We start from the raw sequence: 14,946 nt of genomic DNA, 5'->3' as shown, positions 1-14,946 counted from the left end.
GGACAGTTTACTACTGATAGAGTAGCGCTCTCAGCCTGGGCTCTGGCAGTTTTAATTAATGTCTGGTGCTCACTGCCACACACACACACACTTAATGTGTTGCATCATAACACAGAGGAAGAGGACTGCCTCAGGAGGCCTTAGTCTCCTCTCAAATAGCATCCATCCCGCCAGGGCAGGGTGCTCCAGTGGTTAATTTGTAAAAACAAATACGTGGCGGGCATCTCGTCAGTAGGCAGCTTGCACCCCAGCTCATTTCTCCTGTTAGTGCCGTCTCAAACAGAACCAACTACTAACCATGAAATTGGGGAAAGGATGTGGAGTAATGGTCAGAGCAGCTGACTTCGGAGCTGGGGAAACAGGTTCACGCCTCGGCATCAGCTCAACATCCTGTGATTCTGGGCAAATCGCTTAATCTCCCTGTGCCTACCATAAATGAATGTGTCTTTTTAACTGGTGCTTATGAAAAGCGCCAGTGTTGATGAATAAGTGCTAATGATGAGCACCGGAAACCACCAGCTCAAATTAAGCACTGGCTGTGCTCTGACTGGGTAGTGTGGCACCGTAGGAAGCTCTGACAATCGCTTCCTGCTGCCGGCCAGACAGAAAGGCACCACTGGGCCCTGGCAATGAATTGGATGATTGCAGCATATATTCTCGTAATGCACAGGCAAGATGTTGCAGCTCTTGCTGAGGATATGTGTGGCCAGACAGTGGGTTAGGGCGGTATGTCCCTGGATCTCCCAGATTGCAGATGAGGATAGTCAGTCAGAGAGACCTCTGCCATGACCATGCGTCACATAGGACTCACTTGGTCCCTTGTGGAGCAGGCCTGGTGGGCATGGGCTTAAAAGCAGCAGCTCTGACCACTGCACCATTCAAAGAGCAGCTTCCTTGAGTGCTATTGGTCAGTCGAGCTCGCTAGCTGACACAAACATCACAGAGCACAAGTGGTCTCAAGCCTTAGTGGACACAGTCACTACACTTACAGTCTTCATTAAGAGTCCATACATTTCTAAGCAGTGTTCGTGCACATGCATCACTAGCTTAAACAGAGGGATTAGCTGGCTAATCTTTGGGAAGAGGGAAAACTAAAGCTGGAAAAAAAGGAAAGGAGACGAAAATGTAGGGTGAGTGGCAGAGGGGAGGAAGAATGGAAAGGGTAATTGTGGAGGGTATCTTTTGGGTTGGACTGTGTAATCAAATCACTCTAATGTACAATTGTTGTAGCTTGTCATTCTTTATTTCCATTTTGTACTCCAAGTTCTGTAACTTCGTATGATTCATGAACGCTGCTGTAGGCTACCTTGAATGTGGCTGCCACATTTCTCAGGCAAACATACCGGCCATTTGTTCATGTTTTGAGCTTCTGGAAGGGCCAGGTGCTCGTTGTCGGGTAAAATGTCGAAAACCGATTCATTTATTAACATTGCAATTACATGTTAATGCTTTAATAATTATTCATTTGTAGTGTGACATCTTAAATAGCTTTTCAAGTAATTTCTTTGCGTTTTAAGGGGAAAATTATGAGTTTATAAATATTTTCATTATTTTTACTCTCGTTCACCTGAAAATACCATCAAATTCCTTGTTGTGTCCCAAGGACATTCGCTTGTTCTTCTAAAAGCTAACATGATGAGCTGTCAAATTCCTGTGCACAGTGGAACTAATGTGGTGGCCAAGCTCTATTTAACCAGCTGCAGACTGACCAGATGACATGCCGAACATATTAGCATGGTGCAGACTATGTTGTTGCCTCTCTGCCCTGGGCAATGTTTCACCTGTTACAACCAGTGACACAATGAGATGTCAAACATGTACACGGTTGTTGTTGCCTGTATCTGCCCCCAGACTACCTCACCTGCAACAAGCATATGCTACTGTGAACTATACTGTCATGGCTGTCCTGTGATTGTGTCCTGAGGCAGTGGTTCACACTACGAGCTATTATGCCACTGCAATTATAAAGTACCCTTGATAACTTGTCCAGGTTATGTGTTTGTTGTAGAAAAATGTAGTATGCATGAGTTTGTTGGCTAAAAGTACATTAGAAAGTTTCCCCAAAATGCTGACTTGTGAGAAGATGGTGCTAGTATAGGTATATAAAGCACCTCTGCATTGGGAATACACAAACTATTAAAATATCTGGGTATCTTCTGGTCACCCTAGCTCAGTGGCTTAACGTTTCAGATTATTACTAGCTTGTTTATGCTGAGAAGACTATGATACAGACAAATTCAACAAATGTTTGCCAATAAAAAACAAAACGACAAGTCCCAGAATGTAATATGCCTTTGGCTAAACAAAACAGTAGTACTAGGTGACGGAATTACGCATGCTCAGCGCTTTACTAACACAGGAAATCGTGCAATGCCTGCAAGGACTTACTAAGCACAAGGGGTAATTTACTGTGCACACAGGCTGAACTGCAATTGTACTGTGGGTGTTAATTCTCTGCCTGTGCAATACTAACTGCTTTTTTTAATGTCTCTACCTTTGTGTAGTGCTGCCCAGCCCTGGCACCCGGGGTGACGAGGAGGGGACAGTGGGTACCATGTGCATGATTCACAATATGCCTCAGACTTTTAGTTTTTCATTTTCTTACTACCCAGTGTTTTTTCCACTCTTTCTACAATGTCTGCTACAATCTCCCTTTGCTGACAACGCACGTTGAAATTTTATTTTGAATTGCTGGGCGTGCATTCTTCATTATGCTACACTGAGTATGATCACATCATGCACCCTTTCATTAAGTTTAAACCCGTAATTATTTCTGAAAGAGAAAATTCAAGTGCATGTGTTTTGATTATTTTTTGGGGGACATTTGAGCTCAACCTCGCAGCGCAGCGAACCACAACAGTCACTGCTGACTGTAAAGCAGAATGGCTTTTCTTCCCAGATAGGCAGCACGTCTTAAAATGTAATGTTTTATTTTTTCCAGTAGATCGGTGTACCATCGTGCGCCTTCTAAAGAGTGATTCTAACGAGTGACAGATATTTTCAGTGCACAAGAATTGAGGGAACTTTGAGACAAATGAAACTCCCGCTGAGAAGCACTAGGCCATAATAGTTAGGAGTCAGAAGGAGAGAAGAAATCTAGGCCACAGTACTATCAAAGTAAATTTGACCTGGTCTGGATACAAACGGAACAATACAAAGATAGTTGAATCAGGTTATGTACTTTAAAGTTTGATGACAAATAAAAGTATTGTAATTTTATTGTATGTTATTCATTGCATTATCATTATGCTGCCATCAGTTGATGTATATGCTTTTTGAGTAAGTGCAAAACAACGAAGAACTGTTTTTACAAATTTTAGTTTCCCACACTATTTAGGAAGAGATGTGCCAAATTTTATACTATGAACATAGGGACTTTAGTGATAAAAAATATTTTAGTAAGGTCTCCCAACACTTGACTACATTGAGCTCTAGTGCATTTCACTTTATCCCTGTGTACTGTTCACTTTTCAGTCAAATGTGGGAGTACTTACAAACACTGTAACATGAACTGGACTTCTATATTTTACATTTGTAGAGAAGGACACTGGAAAGCTCAATTCAAAGCATGGTGTCTGTTACTAAACAGTTTCTGGTTCAACCCTCAACAAAGGTCATGAAAAACATTGAGCACAGTAAATCTGCATAGATTTTGACTTGTTCTATTGCAGCCTCCATTAAAGAGTGGGTGCCTATGAACAGTCACTGAGCGCTAATTATCTTCCAAAATGTCATATCGGACAATCAGTATTTTGTAAATTCTTTGAAGCTCATAGGGATCAGTGTTCCTGTTAAGCCTTCCACTGCTTTGTCCCTTGCGTTTCCTTTGGGTGGAATTGCAACACTGGATCCTAATACACTCCCAGTTTTGCCGTTGCGTTGGGAGACCACTTTCATTACATTTGAAGCAGCTCGGGAAACCTTTGATGTCGATCAGGGTCAGTTCTTACTATACAAGAGTTTCGTGGACATACTACGGGAAATTTGGCAGACTTATCCCGCAGTCCCTCCTCCCTCCAACAGGTTATGGGCACTGCTGGAGTTTGGTGGAGGCAGATACTTGATATCCCACCTATATAGGGCAAAGGTTGCTGACAAGCTAAGGACCATACCTAGGGGTAAATTGGCCTGGAAGGAGGAACTTGGAGCCTCACGGGAGGAAGCGCAGTGGAAGGGCATTTGTGCGATAGTTAAACAAGGGACCTGTAATGCAAGGTTTAAATTGTACGTTTCAACTCCACAGACTGTACATTTATCACTCCGGTCCAGTTGCACCGAATAGACCCTACTAAGATGGACAAGTGTCCCCTGTACCGAGAAGGCACTGCTACCTTCCTTAATTTGGCCTGATACTGCCCCTTGGCACAAGTTCTGCGACCAAGTTGTTCGAAGACTGGGGTATATTGAGGGTTTGACGCTGACCGCAGCCCCGACCAAGTGTCTCCTGGGAAGCATTAAGAAACGAAAGGATAGGAAAATGGAATGCTATGCAACTGGTCCTCCTATTGGAAAAAAGAAGGGTTGCCATTTCGTGGCTGGGACCCTTGGGTCCTAGGGAACGGAGTTGGACAAAGGATGTTAAAGAATGGGGGCAGCAGAGGAAATAAGTCTTAGTCAGTGTAAGATGGACAAGAAGGCGGCAGATGATTGACGAACTTGGGGCCTAATCCTTACAGGATTTGAAGAAGCAGGGGAGGGGCACGAGGACCCCTCACTGGAGCCTGATGACACTATTCTCTTACTCATGGGAGGCGGGAGGGATAATCGGGAAGAAAAAACTTGGAACATGGTTACTATATATAGTGATGTCTTTGCCTTGATTACCCTCCTTGTATGGATTACCTGATGTTGTGTGGCACATGTGGAAGGATGGCTATGTTTTATACGAAACATTGAAGGTACAGATGTTGCAATGTACTGTCTGTTAAAATACAATAAAATAAAATCTTTTTTTAAAAAAGCTTTCTGCTGCTTCATTTGTGAGTAGAATTTCTATTGTGGACATCAAGGAAGATTTTATCTGAAATACTATATTACTGGTAAAGTTCATACAATCCTTCAGGGTGCAACGAAAATGAAACCCATCTAAGGCCACCTGACAAGGAAAAACTCCAGTAAGAATTTCTGCCAGAGAAGAAGAAAACATTTCACTGGATTTTTGGCTAAATACATTGTGCCCTATGCTGCTGCACATAATTTAGACAGCCTTGTAGAGGCCGGTTACTGAGACGCGAAGAGTGGGTAGGCTTATGCTTGTGCTAGAACCTGCGTTTTAAATGTTGCAATTGCATGATAGTTGCTGACTTAGAGGCTGATATGTCAGTTTCTGCCTTATATCTGTGTGTCGTTGGTAGCAATGAGCAAGGCACTTAAAAATGGATCCCATAATTGTACATATTTTATTTGGAACAGGGTTTGGCAGGCTACAGATTACTTGACCTGTGCTTAAGCAAGAAAAGTATAGCTGAAGGTATATGCACTGTGGTGTCTGATGTTCCAGAAAATAATTCCATTAAAAAATGTGTTGGTTTTTGTGTAGATAGTGCCTCAGTGAATGAAGGAAGACATACCTTCATCAAAACTAGAGTACTGTCTTTGAATCCTAAGGTCTAATTCATGGCTTCTCCATTTCATATGGCACAAAATCCAGCACCCCTTGCTGCTTCTGATTTCTGCTCCATTTGTAAAGACATTGATGTACAAGAATTGCTTGTAGGTGTCTATTGTAGATCAGAATAGTCTTCAAAGCGTAAGTATATGCTGCATTTTGTCAATTTGTCGATTCAGAATATTACTGGACACTGAAGTGAATTTCTGTGAGGTAGCATGGAATGGCCACATGTTTAAATAGATTGATTCTTCAGTTTGACAACAAGTGAGAGTAATTCCTCTCAAACCCAATGACTATTCTTTCAGACTGAATTACCTGTGTATGTTTATTTTAACTTCTTGCTCCAAAGGGATGACCCGGTCATTCATTATGTTTGATGCCATGTTCAATCCTATTGTTGTGCTCTTTAGTAGTGTTTCATGTTGCTGTGAACCAATCATTTTAACAATTTACGAGATCTTACATCTACATCTGAATAATGCCATTTTCCCGTTTCAAATCTATGTGTTGGAATCCCTGTGTGTGGGAAGTTGAGGAGTATGCTTGAAAGTTAATATCTTGATCCAGGAAGCCAGAGTGCTTTCTGTGAAGGCGTGCACAGTTTTCATGAGAATGGAGCAAAGTATGCCCTGAAAGACCTTCATTTTAAGGTGATGTAATCGAGCATGCACGGGTCTTCCAACCTTTCTGAGAAACAAAAACATGGTTTTGATAGCGTGCTGTTTTCAGGTTAATGGTTTGCGACCTAAATAAAGTTTACCAACCATGATTTAGTTTCTTAGAAGATAAATTTGCATAATGCCAAGTAACTTATTTTGAGGACAAATCTAGAAAGGCCAGAGAAAGTGTGGCAAAAAAAATTAACTATGGTACTGTTGAGGTTGTGTCTTACAAGATGAATGTAATCTGGCATTCCCTTGAGGTAGAATTGACTGTTGTTGTCAGTCAGAGATGTAAATTCTTCCTTATTTCAAGCAAATATCAGAGGCATTAAAACCAAATTCTGCCCTAATTTATCACTGAATAGAACCCAGTCTTATATACGGATATTAAAATAAACAGGCCTCATTGTGAAGCATGTTCTAGATCTTCTCTAATGGAAAACAGCAAAAAGAAGGCCAGAACTGTGACTCGGGAGTACAAAATGTTACATAGAAGAACAAAATAAAATGTTAGCCTTGCATATTATTTTATTAAAATGTGGTCTCATCTCAGATTTATGGAGACAAAAACTCTTATATAGTGTATTGTAAGTGACAGGGCACTGCACTCTGCTACTTTTACCTTAACACTAAATGCTCTAAGCTGACTGTGGTCCTCAGTCTAAGCATTTAATGAATGTATGTACTGAGTTTAATTGTACCTTGCTTATTTTATAATGCAAGTATCTGTCATAGGTAGGTGGGCTTTTGTGGATAACTGTACGTGATTATATATGTCCATACATCTTTAATAAATTACTGCCTCCAAAGACTTTATTAAATGTCATATTATGGGGCCACAATTGTTCACAGTATGATCACCATAGAAGGGGGAGTAGGTTAGTGACCTCACATTTCAGGGGTTTTGCATTGCCAGTTTCAAAGCAGTTTTAGAGGTTTTCATTGCTCAGATATTTATCTCTTTAAATGGACTTCTATGCTTGGTTTTACTCACAAGAAACCTCACTCAACGTGTCACATTTTTGGCAGTAGCACCTCACTTTGTCACTGTCAATCAAACTTTATTCGATTTAGACAAATCATAAAAGCACAAAATACAAAAATTCATCTCAAAGAACATTAAAACAGAGAATTTTCAGAATTACATTTTAAATTAACAACCTTCACTTTCATTTTAAAGTCAAACAAGACATGGTAGGACACCTACCCCATTAATCATATTTCTTTCGAACTACAATTGATGCTTTTATAAAGTTTAAAACTGCACAGCAGATGGCCATTGAATCCCAAGAAAGTAAAGACCTATAACCTTCAATAAAAGAACTAAGTTGTAAAGGTTTTAAAATTGGTAATAGGTGTTCAACTCTAACAGATTTGTATAATAGACACAAAAGTATAAAGTGCCAGGTGCTCAGTGCTGTAAGGTTGTCACATGAGTAGGGACATAAATTATTCGACCGAGTACTTTGCTGTGGAAAAGTCACCAAAAAGTGGACCGGGGAAAGGTAATGTCTCGTAAGATAAAATCTGTGTTGACAATTCATGAAGTGCATAAGGTAAAAAAAAAAAAAAAAAAAAAAAAAAAAAAATTTAAAAAATGGATGATGGGACCCAATAGCTAAATCTAAATGGCTCGCTGATTTCAACTGATTCAGTGCCTGCAAATGACGTGCTTTTGACCAAAGACCATAGACATTTGTTACAACAGCTTCGGCTTGATGGGACATGTTTGTAGGGTAACTGAATAATTTGCTCAAACCCAGCTTTAAAAAAAAAAGTCGAGATAATTAAACCATGGAATACTTTGAACATTGGAGTGTGCGCGGCAATCCAATTTGCAGGATCTAGTGAAATCCAACTCCACAGTGTTAGACCTACACGTTCTTCCACTGGCTCTAGCCCATGTTCCAGATGACAAAAGAGTGTTGAATAACTATTGGGGCCATCATTCTCGACTCTTTGGAGCTTAGCACAATTAGCATGCCCCCACACTCCCGCTCCAGAAGTGGCAATCACTAAACACTTAGCCCCATATAGTTATTAGCTCTTTCACTGGCTTCTGGCCAAGCTGTGCTGCAAATCTAAACAGTGTCTCTAATACTCTCATTGTTTGCAAAACTCTTAAGGTTAATAGTGAATCCCAAGATAGTTGAGCATTAAAAACGATTCCCATATAAGATACATTATTGACCTTCTAGATCTCATTCCCCTGTCCCACAAAAACTTTAGATTTTGTTATTTTCGGGCCACACAACATTATAAACGACTTTTTATGATTTACTTGAAGATCCAAAGGGGCCATAAAACCTACACAGGCGTCCAAACATTTCTGGAGACTACTAGCTGTCCTTGCTATAAGGACAGCATCATCTGCATATAAAAGTGATGCAATAAAATTACTTCCAATCTGGACAAAAACAAGGTTTTTCCCCAGCAGGTAAGCCTCCAACCTGTTAATGTAAACGAGAAATAGAAAAGGGGCAAGGATACACCCTTGTCAGACGCCTTCTGTGGACAATATAGACCGAGTTTTATCCCCATGGTTACCATGTCGGACCTTCACTGTAGTATCTGAGTGGAGCCCATGTAATAGCATGTCACTCATACATTCACTGGAAACATGGAAATGTCACACATAGGCAGTTTGAGTATTGTGGTTGGAACTAGTGGGAAAAGTAAAGCTAATTTCCAGTGTAAATGAGGAGGGCCCTAAGAGAATAAAAATATGGATAGAGATGCAATTTTATTCAAACATACCTCACTATCCCTCATCATTGTGGCAAAAGCAAAGTAGGTGCAATTGCTTTTCTATGGTGCTTTGACTTTTGAGCAAGAGATGAGCTCTGAATTGAAAAAGCTTTATGGAAAAAACCTTAAATATTTTCTCACTCTATCGCAGTCATGCTCACCAAGTCAAGTGAAACTAGAGTTGGGATTCCTGAAACTGCCATGCACACTATATGTGGCATTCATTAAATATTGCTATGGACTTCATATTACTAGTAATGGCTCTCTGAAGAACTTAGTGTGGAGTGAGATAATTACAAACTTAGAGCATGTGCAGAGGTAGGTGCAGTGTGTGTTAAAAAAAGAAGTGTGGTTAAAAAAAATAGGTACTATCTTGGATTAGAAGGATACTTTTTCAAGTGCAGGTTTAAAAAAAAAAAGTGATACAGGAGAAATGTAAAGCCCATTCCTTTCAAGGAGATTTAAAGAAATTCAGTACTCCAACAGGAGTGTATTTTATGCACACAAAAAACTTACATAACCCTGCCAGACTATTCTATTGACAGATTTTGTAAAAAAGCAGAAATTCATGAGGTTCAAATTGTTATTGTTAACAAGAGCTGAAATATGGGCAGCATGGAAAAGCAAGACAGCCTCGAAATGTGGTTCTTGTCTGTGTGGAGTGAAATTAGATTTGTTATTACTTCTGATTTATATTTGTTTGATTTATATTTGTCTGGATCTTAACACAGAACTTGTTAAATAGAAAAAGTCACTTTTCAGATATGACGAAGCAATGCAACTGTGTGTGGCAGGTACAAATTGGCAGATGATAGGCCGTGCAATTCAATTTATAGATCTTTTTACCCATGAACGATAAGGAGGCAGGACAGCGTCATCCTCTAAGCCACTATCAAAAATCTGTTGAGGAATTATCAAGGTAAAGGTGACTGTAATATCAGATTTATCTAAGACGATCACCAGGGCTTCACTCGCAAGGGTTTTACATTAGTGTAACATATGGTAGCTTCTGGCTCGACCTCAGATTTCTAATATTTTTAAGAAGTAAACAGTTGTGGAAGGTACTGCACTCATTTTTAAAAGGAGATGTGAAGAACATAATGTAAGGTAGAGCACTTTTTGATAACTGGTATAGAGAAATCCAATGCACTGTCTTTTATGACAAATAATTGCATTTAATGATTTTATTTCTTCTTAAGAAAATTTTTGATTGATAAATTGATACAGAGATCTAAAAAAGAGAGGGTCTGATCTCTGCTCAATTTGTAAAAGAATGAGTGCTGGTGCCAAAGCTCTCGTCAGAAACCCCCAGCCCGTGCAATTAAACGTTGGCATGCTGAATACCAAAGCTGTGTAGTCTTTATCCACCTCGTGCGCCTTTATTCCACACCAGCCCTCCCCTTTATCTCACTCTTGCAAGCTCCTGCTTTCTGCCTTTGTGACAGTTTTCCATCTTTCTCCTCCTCCGTCTTTCCGCCTCATGTTTTTTTCCCTCTCTTGCTCTTGGTCAATGTCTGATGATAAGTGCCAGTCCCAAAAATGAGAGCTGGTGGCCCCCACCAGCTCAAATGAGGCACTGGGTCTGATGATCAGAGTCTGGCCGCAGCTCAATTGATGCCACTGCTTGGCGACCACACTCACCTTTCGATTTGTGATGGGTTTTCAGATCACTCACAGGCAAAGGGTCTGACCTCAATAAAGCACAAATCACTCACCTAAATAATGATAATGAAATGGCAACAAGCTTTCAATTCATTGCAACCCGTTGCAAAGGCTGTGAAGGAGACTTGTACGCAAGAGCAGATCTAAATGCAGAGTTGGCTATGAGCCTGAACTGCAAATATTCAGTCCTACTGGACCAGGGGTCACAATGCTACAAGTGGCACCATTTGAATCTGGCATTGGGGAGAGCATACAAGTATTTGTTTCCAACCTTGCCAAGGCCAAGCACACTGTGTGAGCTGTAAAATATTGACAACTCCTTATCCAGCGATTTGAAAGAATTTGTAAACTTTGCATTTTCATTCGTATTGGCCTCTACAAACAGCAGTCTATTTCGGATTGGAAAGTGTTTTTGTGCAAAGGCTTACAGTGATTAGCAAGAAGCTAACGTTTTCTAATCTGTGGATAATACAGTTACTATTGTGAGGCTATCGTCTGTGAGTTATCAGGCGTGTACCTTTCATAATTTCACAAGTCACAATCAAACAAAAGTGTCCACACTGTAAGATAACAGAACTGTTCAAACTGGATCAGGAATATTGTCTCCTTCACTGAGCCGAAACAACTCAAAATACAGTCAACAGAAGAAAGTCTTAGAAGCTTCAAATGGAATTGCCATTAAAGAAAACGCTCCAATTTATCTTTTATACATCAGCCTTTTTAGCTCTCAACCTGTTGAAAATCTAGTGAGCCGTGGAAAGAAGTAATACAATATTTTGCCAACATATACAAATAAGCTTCAGTGCTAAAAAAATGTATTTAAAAAAAAAGAAAAACTTACCTTTTTTGGCACACAACCAACATTTACCTAGAAGAGATGAGAAATGAGAAACATCAAAATGTGTAAAATATTTAAACAAAAATCGATTTTCATAACATTTGCATATGGGCAGTAATTGCGGCCACCTAAGGAGAAAGCAGGTTTTTCCTGGTTAATTGTTGGACTTTGCTCCTCTACACTTCCTGGCACTGTGTAAAAAACATGTTTAAACTCCATGCGATTATCAGAAACACTTTTGAGGGGAATGGTACTGGGAACTATGCCATAAAACAGCATAGTCTCTGTTTTCACTTCTGACAAGCTTACCACCATATTTAGAGTTTCCTAAATGACGAACATTCAGCATTCAAAGACTCATGTGGCCCCACCATAAAGTCTGTCAAAGTTGGCAGGCAATTCTGTCAAGAATGGTAGGATCAACTTCTAAATGTAGGGAGGCTGGTCAGCTAACATTTAAATCAATTATCTCCACGAAAGACAAGTAAGAAAAGAGAGATACATTTGCACTAAAATATAGGAGTGATGTCTTAATACGCTTGGAAAACCTCTGCAGCATATTATAGCCAAAGACTTGTGGGACCGATGGCCTCGGACGTCAGAGAATGGCAATAATTCAGCCATCCAAAACAAACACAGATAGATGTTCCACAAGAACCCCGCTTCCACTCCATCGCTATCATGGTGGAAGAGCTCACCATCCCAAAACAGCGGACAGAAACCGGGCTGCAGCACTTGAAGCCATGCCCTAATTTACTTATTGTGTCCATGAAGGCTACGATACAGTTTCAAGGTATTGGTTTAACACCTTTTCAAAACCAGATAAAAGAAGGGGGGACTCTCAAAATATTAATGTCCGTAGTTGATAATTCACAATTTGTTACTAAGCCCCTTCAAGAGGGGTAAGAAGTACAGCGAAGAGCTAAAGAGTAGCAATACCCAGGTGTGACATGAGAGTCAATGTGGCCTGAGAGCTGGAATAAAGGCAGAGAAGCACGCTTAAACAGAACCAAAGCATGTGGGAGTGTGGAAGAACTAGTGTGCTGAAAGAGGGAGCTGCATCTACCAGGAATCTAGAGGTAAGCAACATAGTACGCCTATAGATCCGAAACAAGAGCACAGTAAGTATAACTAACACACACAGAGCTGAAGATGGACAGCAGGGAAACGTCTATGATACGGGGGAAAAAGGGGGCAAGGAGAGACAATCATGGACAGAGGGACCGGCTCTAGTAAAAATAAACAGGAAGTGAGAAATACAAAGGAGAAAGAGTTGTAACTTTGTGTAATCACATTAAGCTCAACACTAGGAGCAAGGAAATTCAGTAAATTTCTTCTTTTCTAATTCCATTACTCCCTCTTATAGTTTTTCAGGATTTGTTTTATTAGAATCCAAGAAGAATTGTGTGCAGATTGACAGCTGAGCAGGGAGCGGCTCGCCTATCTCTTCGGCACCAACATCAACGTTATATGAAGCTAAAAGGAGGAAGGCTGTACATTTCTGAAGGGTCTCTTCTGAGACAAACGAGTTCTACTGAACTGCAAAAAGGGATGGTCAATTCCATGCCTGCACATCTCAGAATTGCTCACAAAATCTTTATGCGCTTGGAAGCACCTCCTATTCCTTCCTGTTTTGTGCGCATTGTGTCTGCATTATTCTTTTTTAAGAGAAAACTACAAACGTTCATTTGCCTTGCCATTATGCAATCATTAGTCAAGTTACTTCGTAATTCTTGCATATGTCAGGAAGACTTCTGGCCAAAGCGGCTTGGTGGATATACAGTTCCTCATTGTAAAGCTTTATTTCAACATTTCCTGAAAGTGATCAATGAATAGATCTTCAAAACAAGTAGATTTAGAAACTAAAAGAGGAAGTGCGTTCGCATTGCAGGCATTGCTTCATCTGGAGAACAGGTGACCCACAAAAAATCCTCAGTGACAAAAAAACTGTCAGCTGTGACAGCAGAAACTATGAGAAATTGAAGATCGACAAAGGTACGTTACCTGCAGTATGCATATAAGTGTCGTTAAGGTGGTGCAGGAATAGGAGTGAGCCTGATCCAGAGAACTGCTAAAGTCCAGATGCGAGCTTTTTTTCTATTCCCAGGAACAAGCAAGTCATCTACTGCGGCACTTGGCCTTATATGAAAGCACACTGTTCACCAAGGAGATGGAGACGAAAAGCTGCAGAGACATGGTCCCCTCTCCATACCAAAGATTTATACAGTAACTGTTATTCCCATGATTTTATCACCACTGCGAGATAAACATGCTCCTTACTCCCATAATCACTTGCTCAAATTACCATAACGTATTCGTAAGCGCAAACATCTAATACTTCCATCTATGTGTGCCATGCACTGGAAAGGAATCCTATGAACTGCTTATTCATTGATATTATTACAACTGTCATTTTTAACTGAAAGGATTACTCCCAACAGCAGTTTTTAGGTCTCGCCTGACCCAGCGAATGCACTGATCTGGCAAGACTTCTAGTAAGGGCTTCAAAAAATGCTACCATGGCCGGCCTACAGCTTGCGTGCATGTACGCAGGCGCGCCCTTACGAGCAGAGGCGCCATATGGCTTTCCTCGTCATGCTCATTAAGCGCATCGCTCGCCGCGCTTGATCGCGATCACGATCACTTTCACTTGCACGGCCGTGTTACTTTTACGGCCGCGCGGCCAATGCTTGTTTTTGTTGTAAGCAGCTCTCTCCCACACTTCCCCAGAAACCACCACCCATCCTTCTCTCCCTTCCTTGGCGCCAATCACAGTAGAGGGGCACTGTATTGATTGGGCACTGAAGCACTATGCCCAGGGGGCTTGCGGAGCATGGAGAGACTAAATGTAAGGCCGACAATGCTCCGAGAGCCACCTTGAAAGTCCCTGCCCGCCTCCCTTCCCACCCTCCTGCTGGGTTTTTTTTCAGCACGGGAGGTGGTTTGTCCCGATCTCACAAAAAAATAAGCACAAGGAGCCACAGCCAAGAAGCATTTTGGTATGCAAAGTGCAGTGTATCCACGGCAACGCTGCCTTATTCTATGATTATAAACAATGTAGTTTACCTCGTGCAGCTCTCTCCTACACTCCGCCAGACACCACCACCCATCCCGCTCTCCCTTCCTCCGCGCCAATCACAGTAGAGAGGCACTGTATTGAATGGGCACCGAAGCACTGTGCCCAGGGGGCTTGCGGAGTATGGAGAGACTAAATGTAACAAGGCCGACAATGCTGCAAGAGCCGCCTTTAAAGAGTATCTTTTATGCTGTACACTGTGAGCAGAATCAATGCTTTGTCGCTCACAACTGTTGGCAGATAAGGAAAGGCAGGCACTGGGTAATAAACCGGTTTGCGTAAGATTGCACAGTTTGGTGTAGCGTGGACGCTGGGATCCGAAGTCAGCTCTCTTCTCCCACGAGTCTGC

At 41.1% G+C, this 14,946-nt stretch overlaps 1 protein-coding gene across 1 annotated transcript in view; it reads right to left on the bottom strand.

The window, feature by feature from the left end:
* The window catches only part of GSR (glutathione-disulfide reductase), a 145,726-nt gene that overhangs the window by 118,342 nt on the left and 12,438 nt on the right, over positions 1-14,946 (bottom strand). Inside the window, exon 2 of the mRNA XM_085641083.1 lies at positions 11,525-11,551. Within this exon, the coding sequence (XP_085497209.1) occupies positions 11,525-11,551 (27 nt within the window). The remainder of the gene's footprint in view (positions 1-11,524; positions 11,552-14,946) is intronic.

This window comes from Triturus cristatus, chromosome 2_2 (genome assembly GCF_964204655.1).
Source record: "Triturus cristatus chromosome 2_2, aTriCri1.1, whole genome shotgun sequence".
NCBI lineage: Eukaryota > Metazoa > Chordata > Amphibia > Caudata > Salamandridae > Triturus > Triturus cristatus.
Note: the sequence above shows the minus strand (reverse complement) of the source record. Positions and strands in the feature narration are given on the sequence as shown.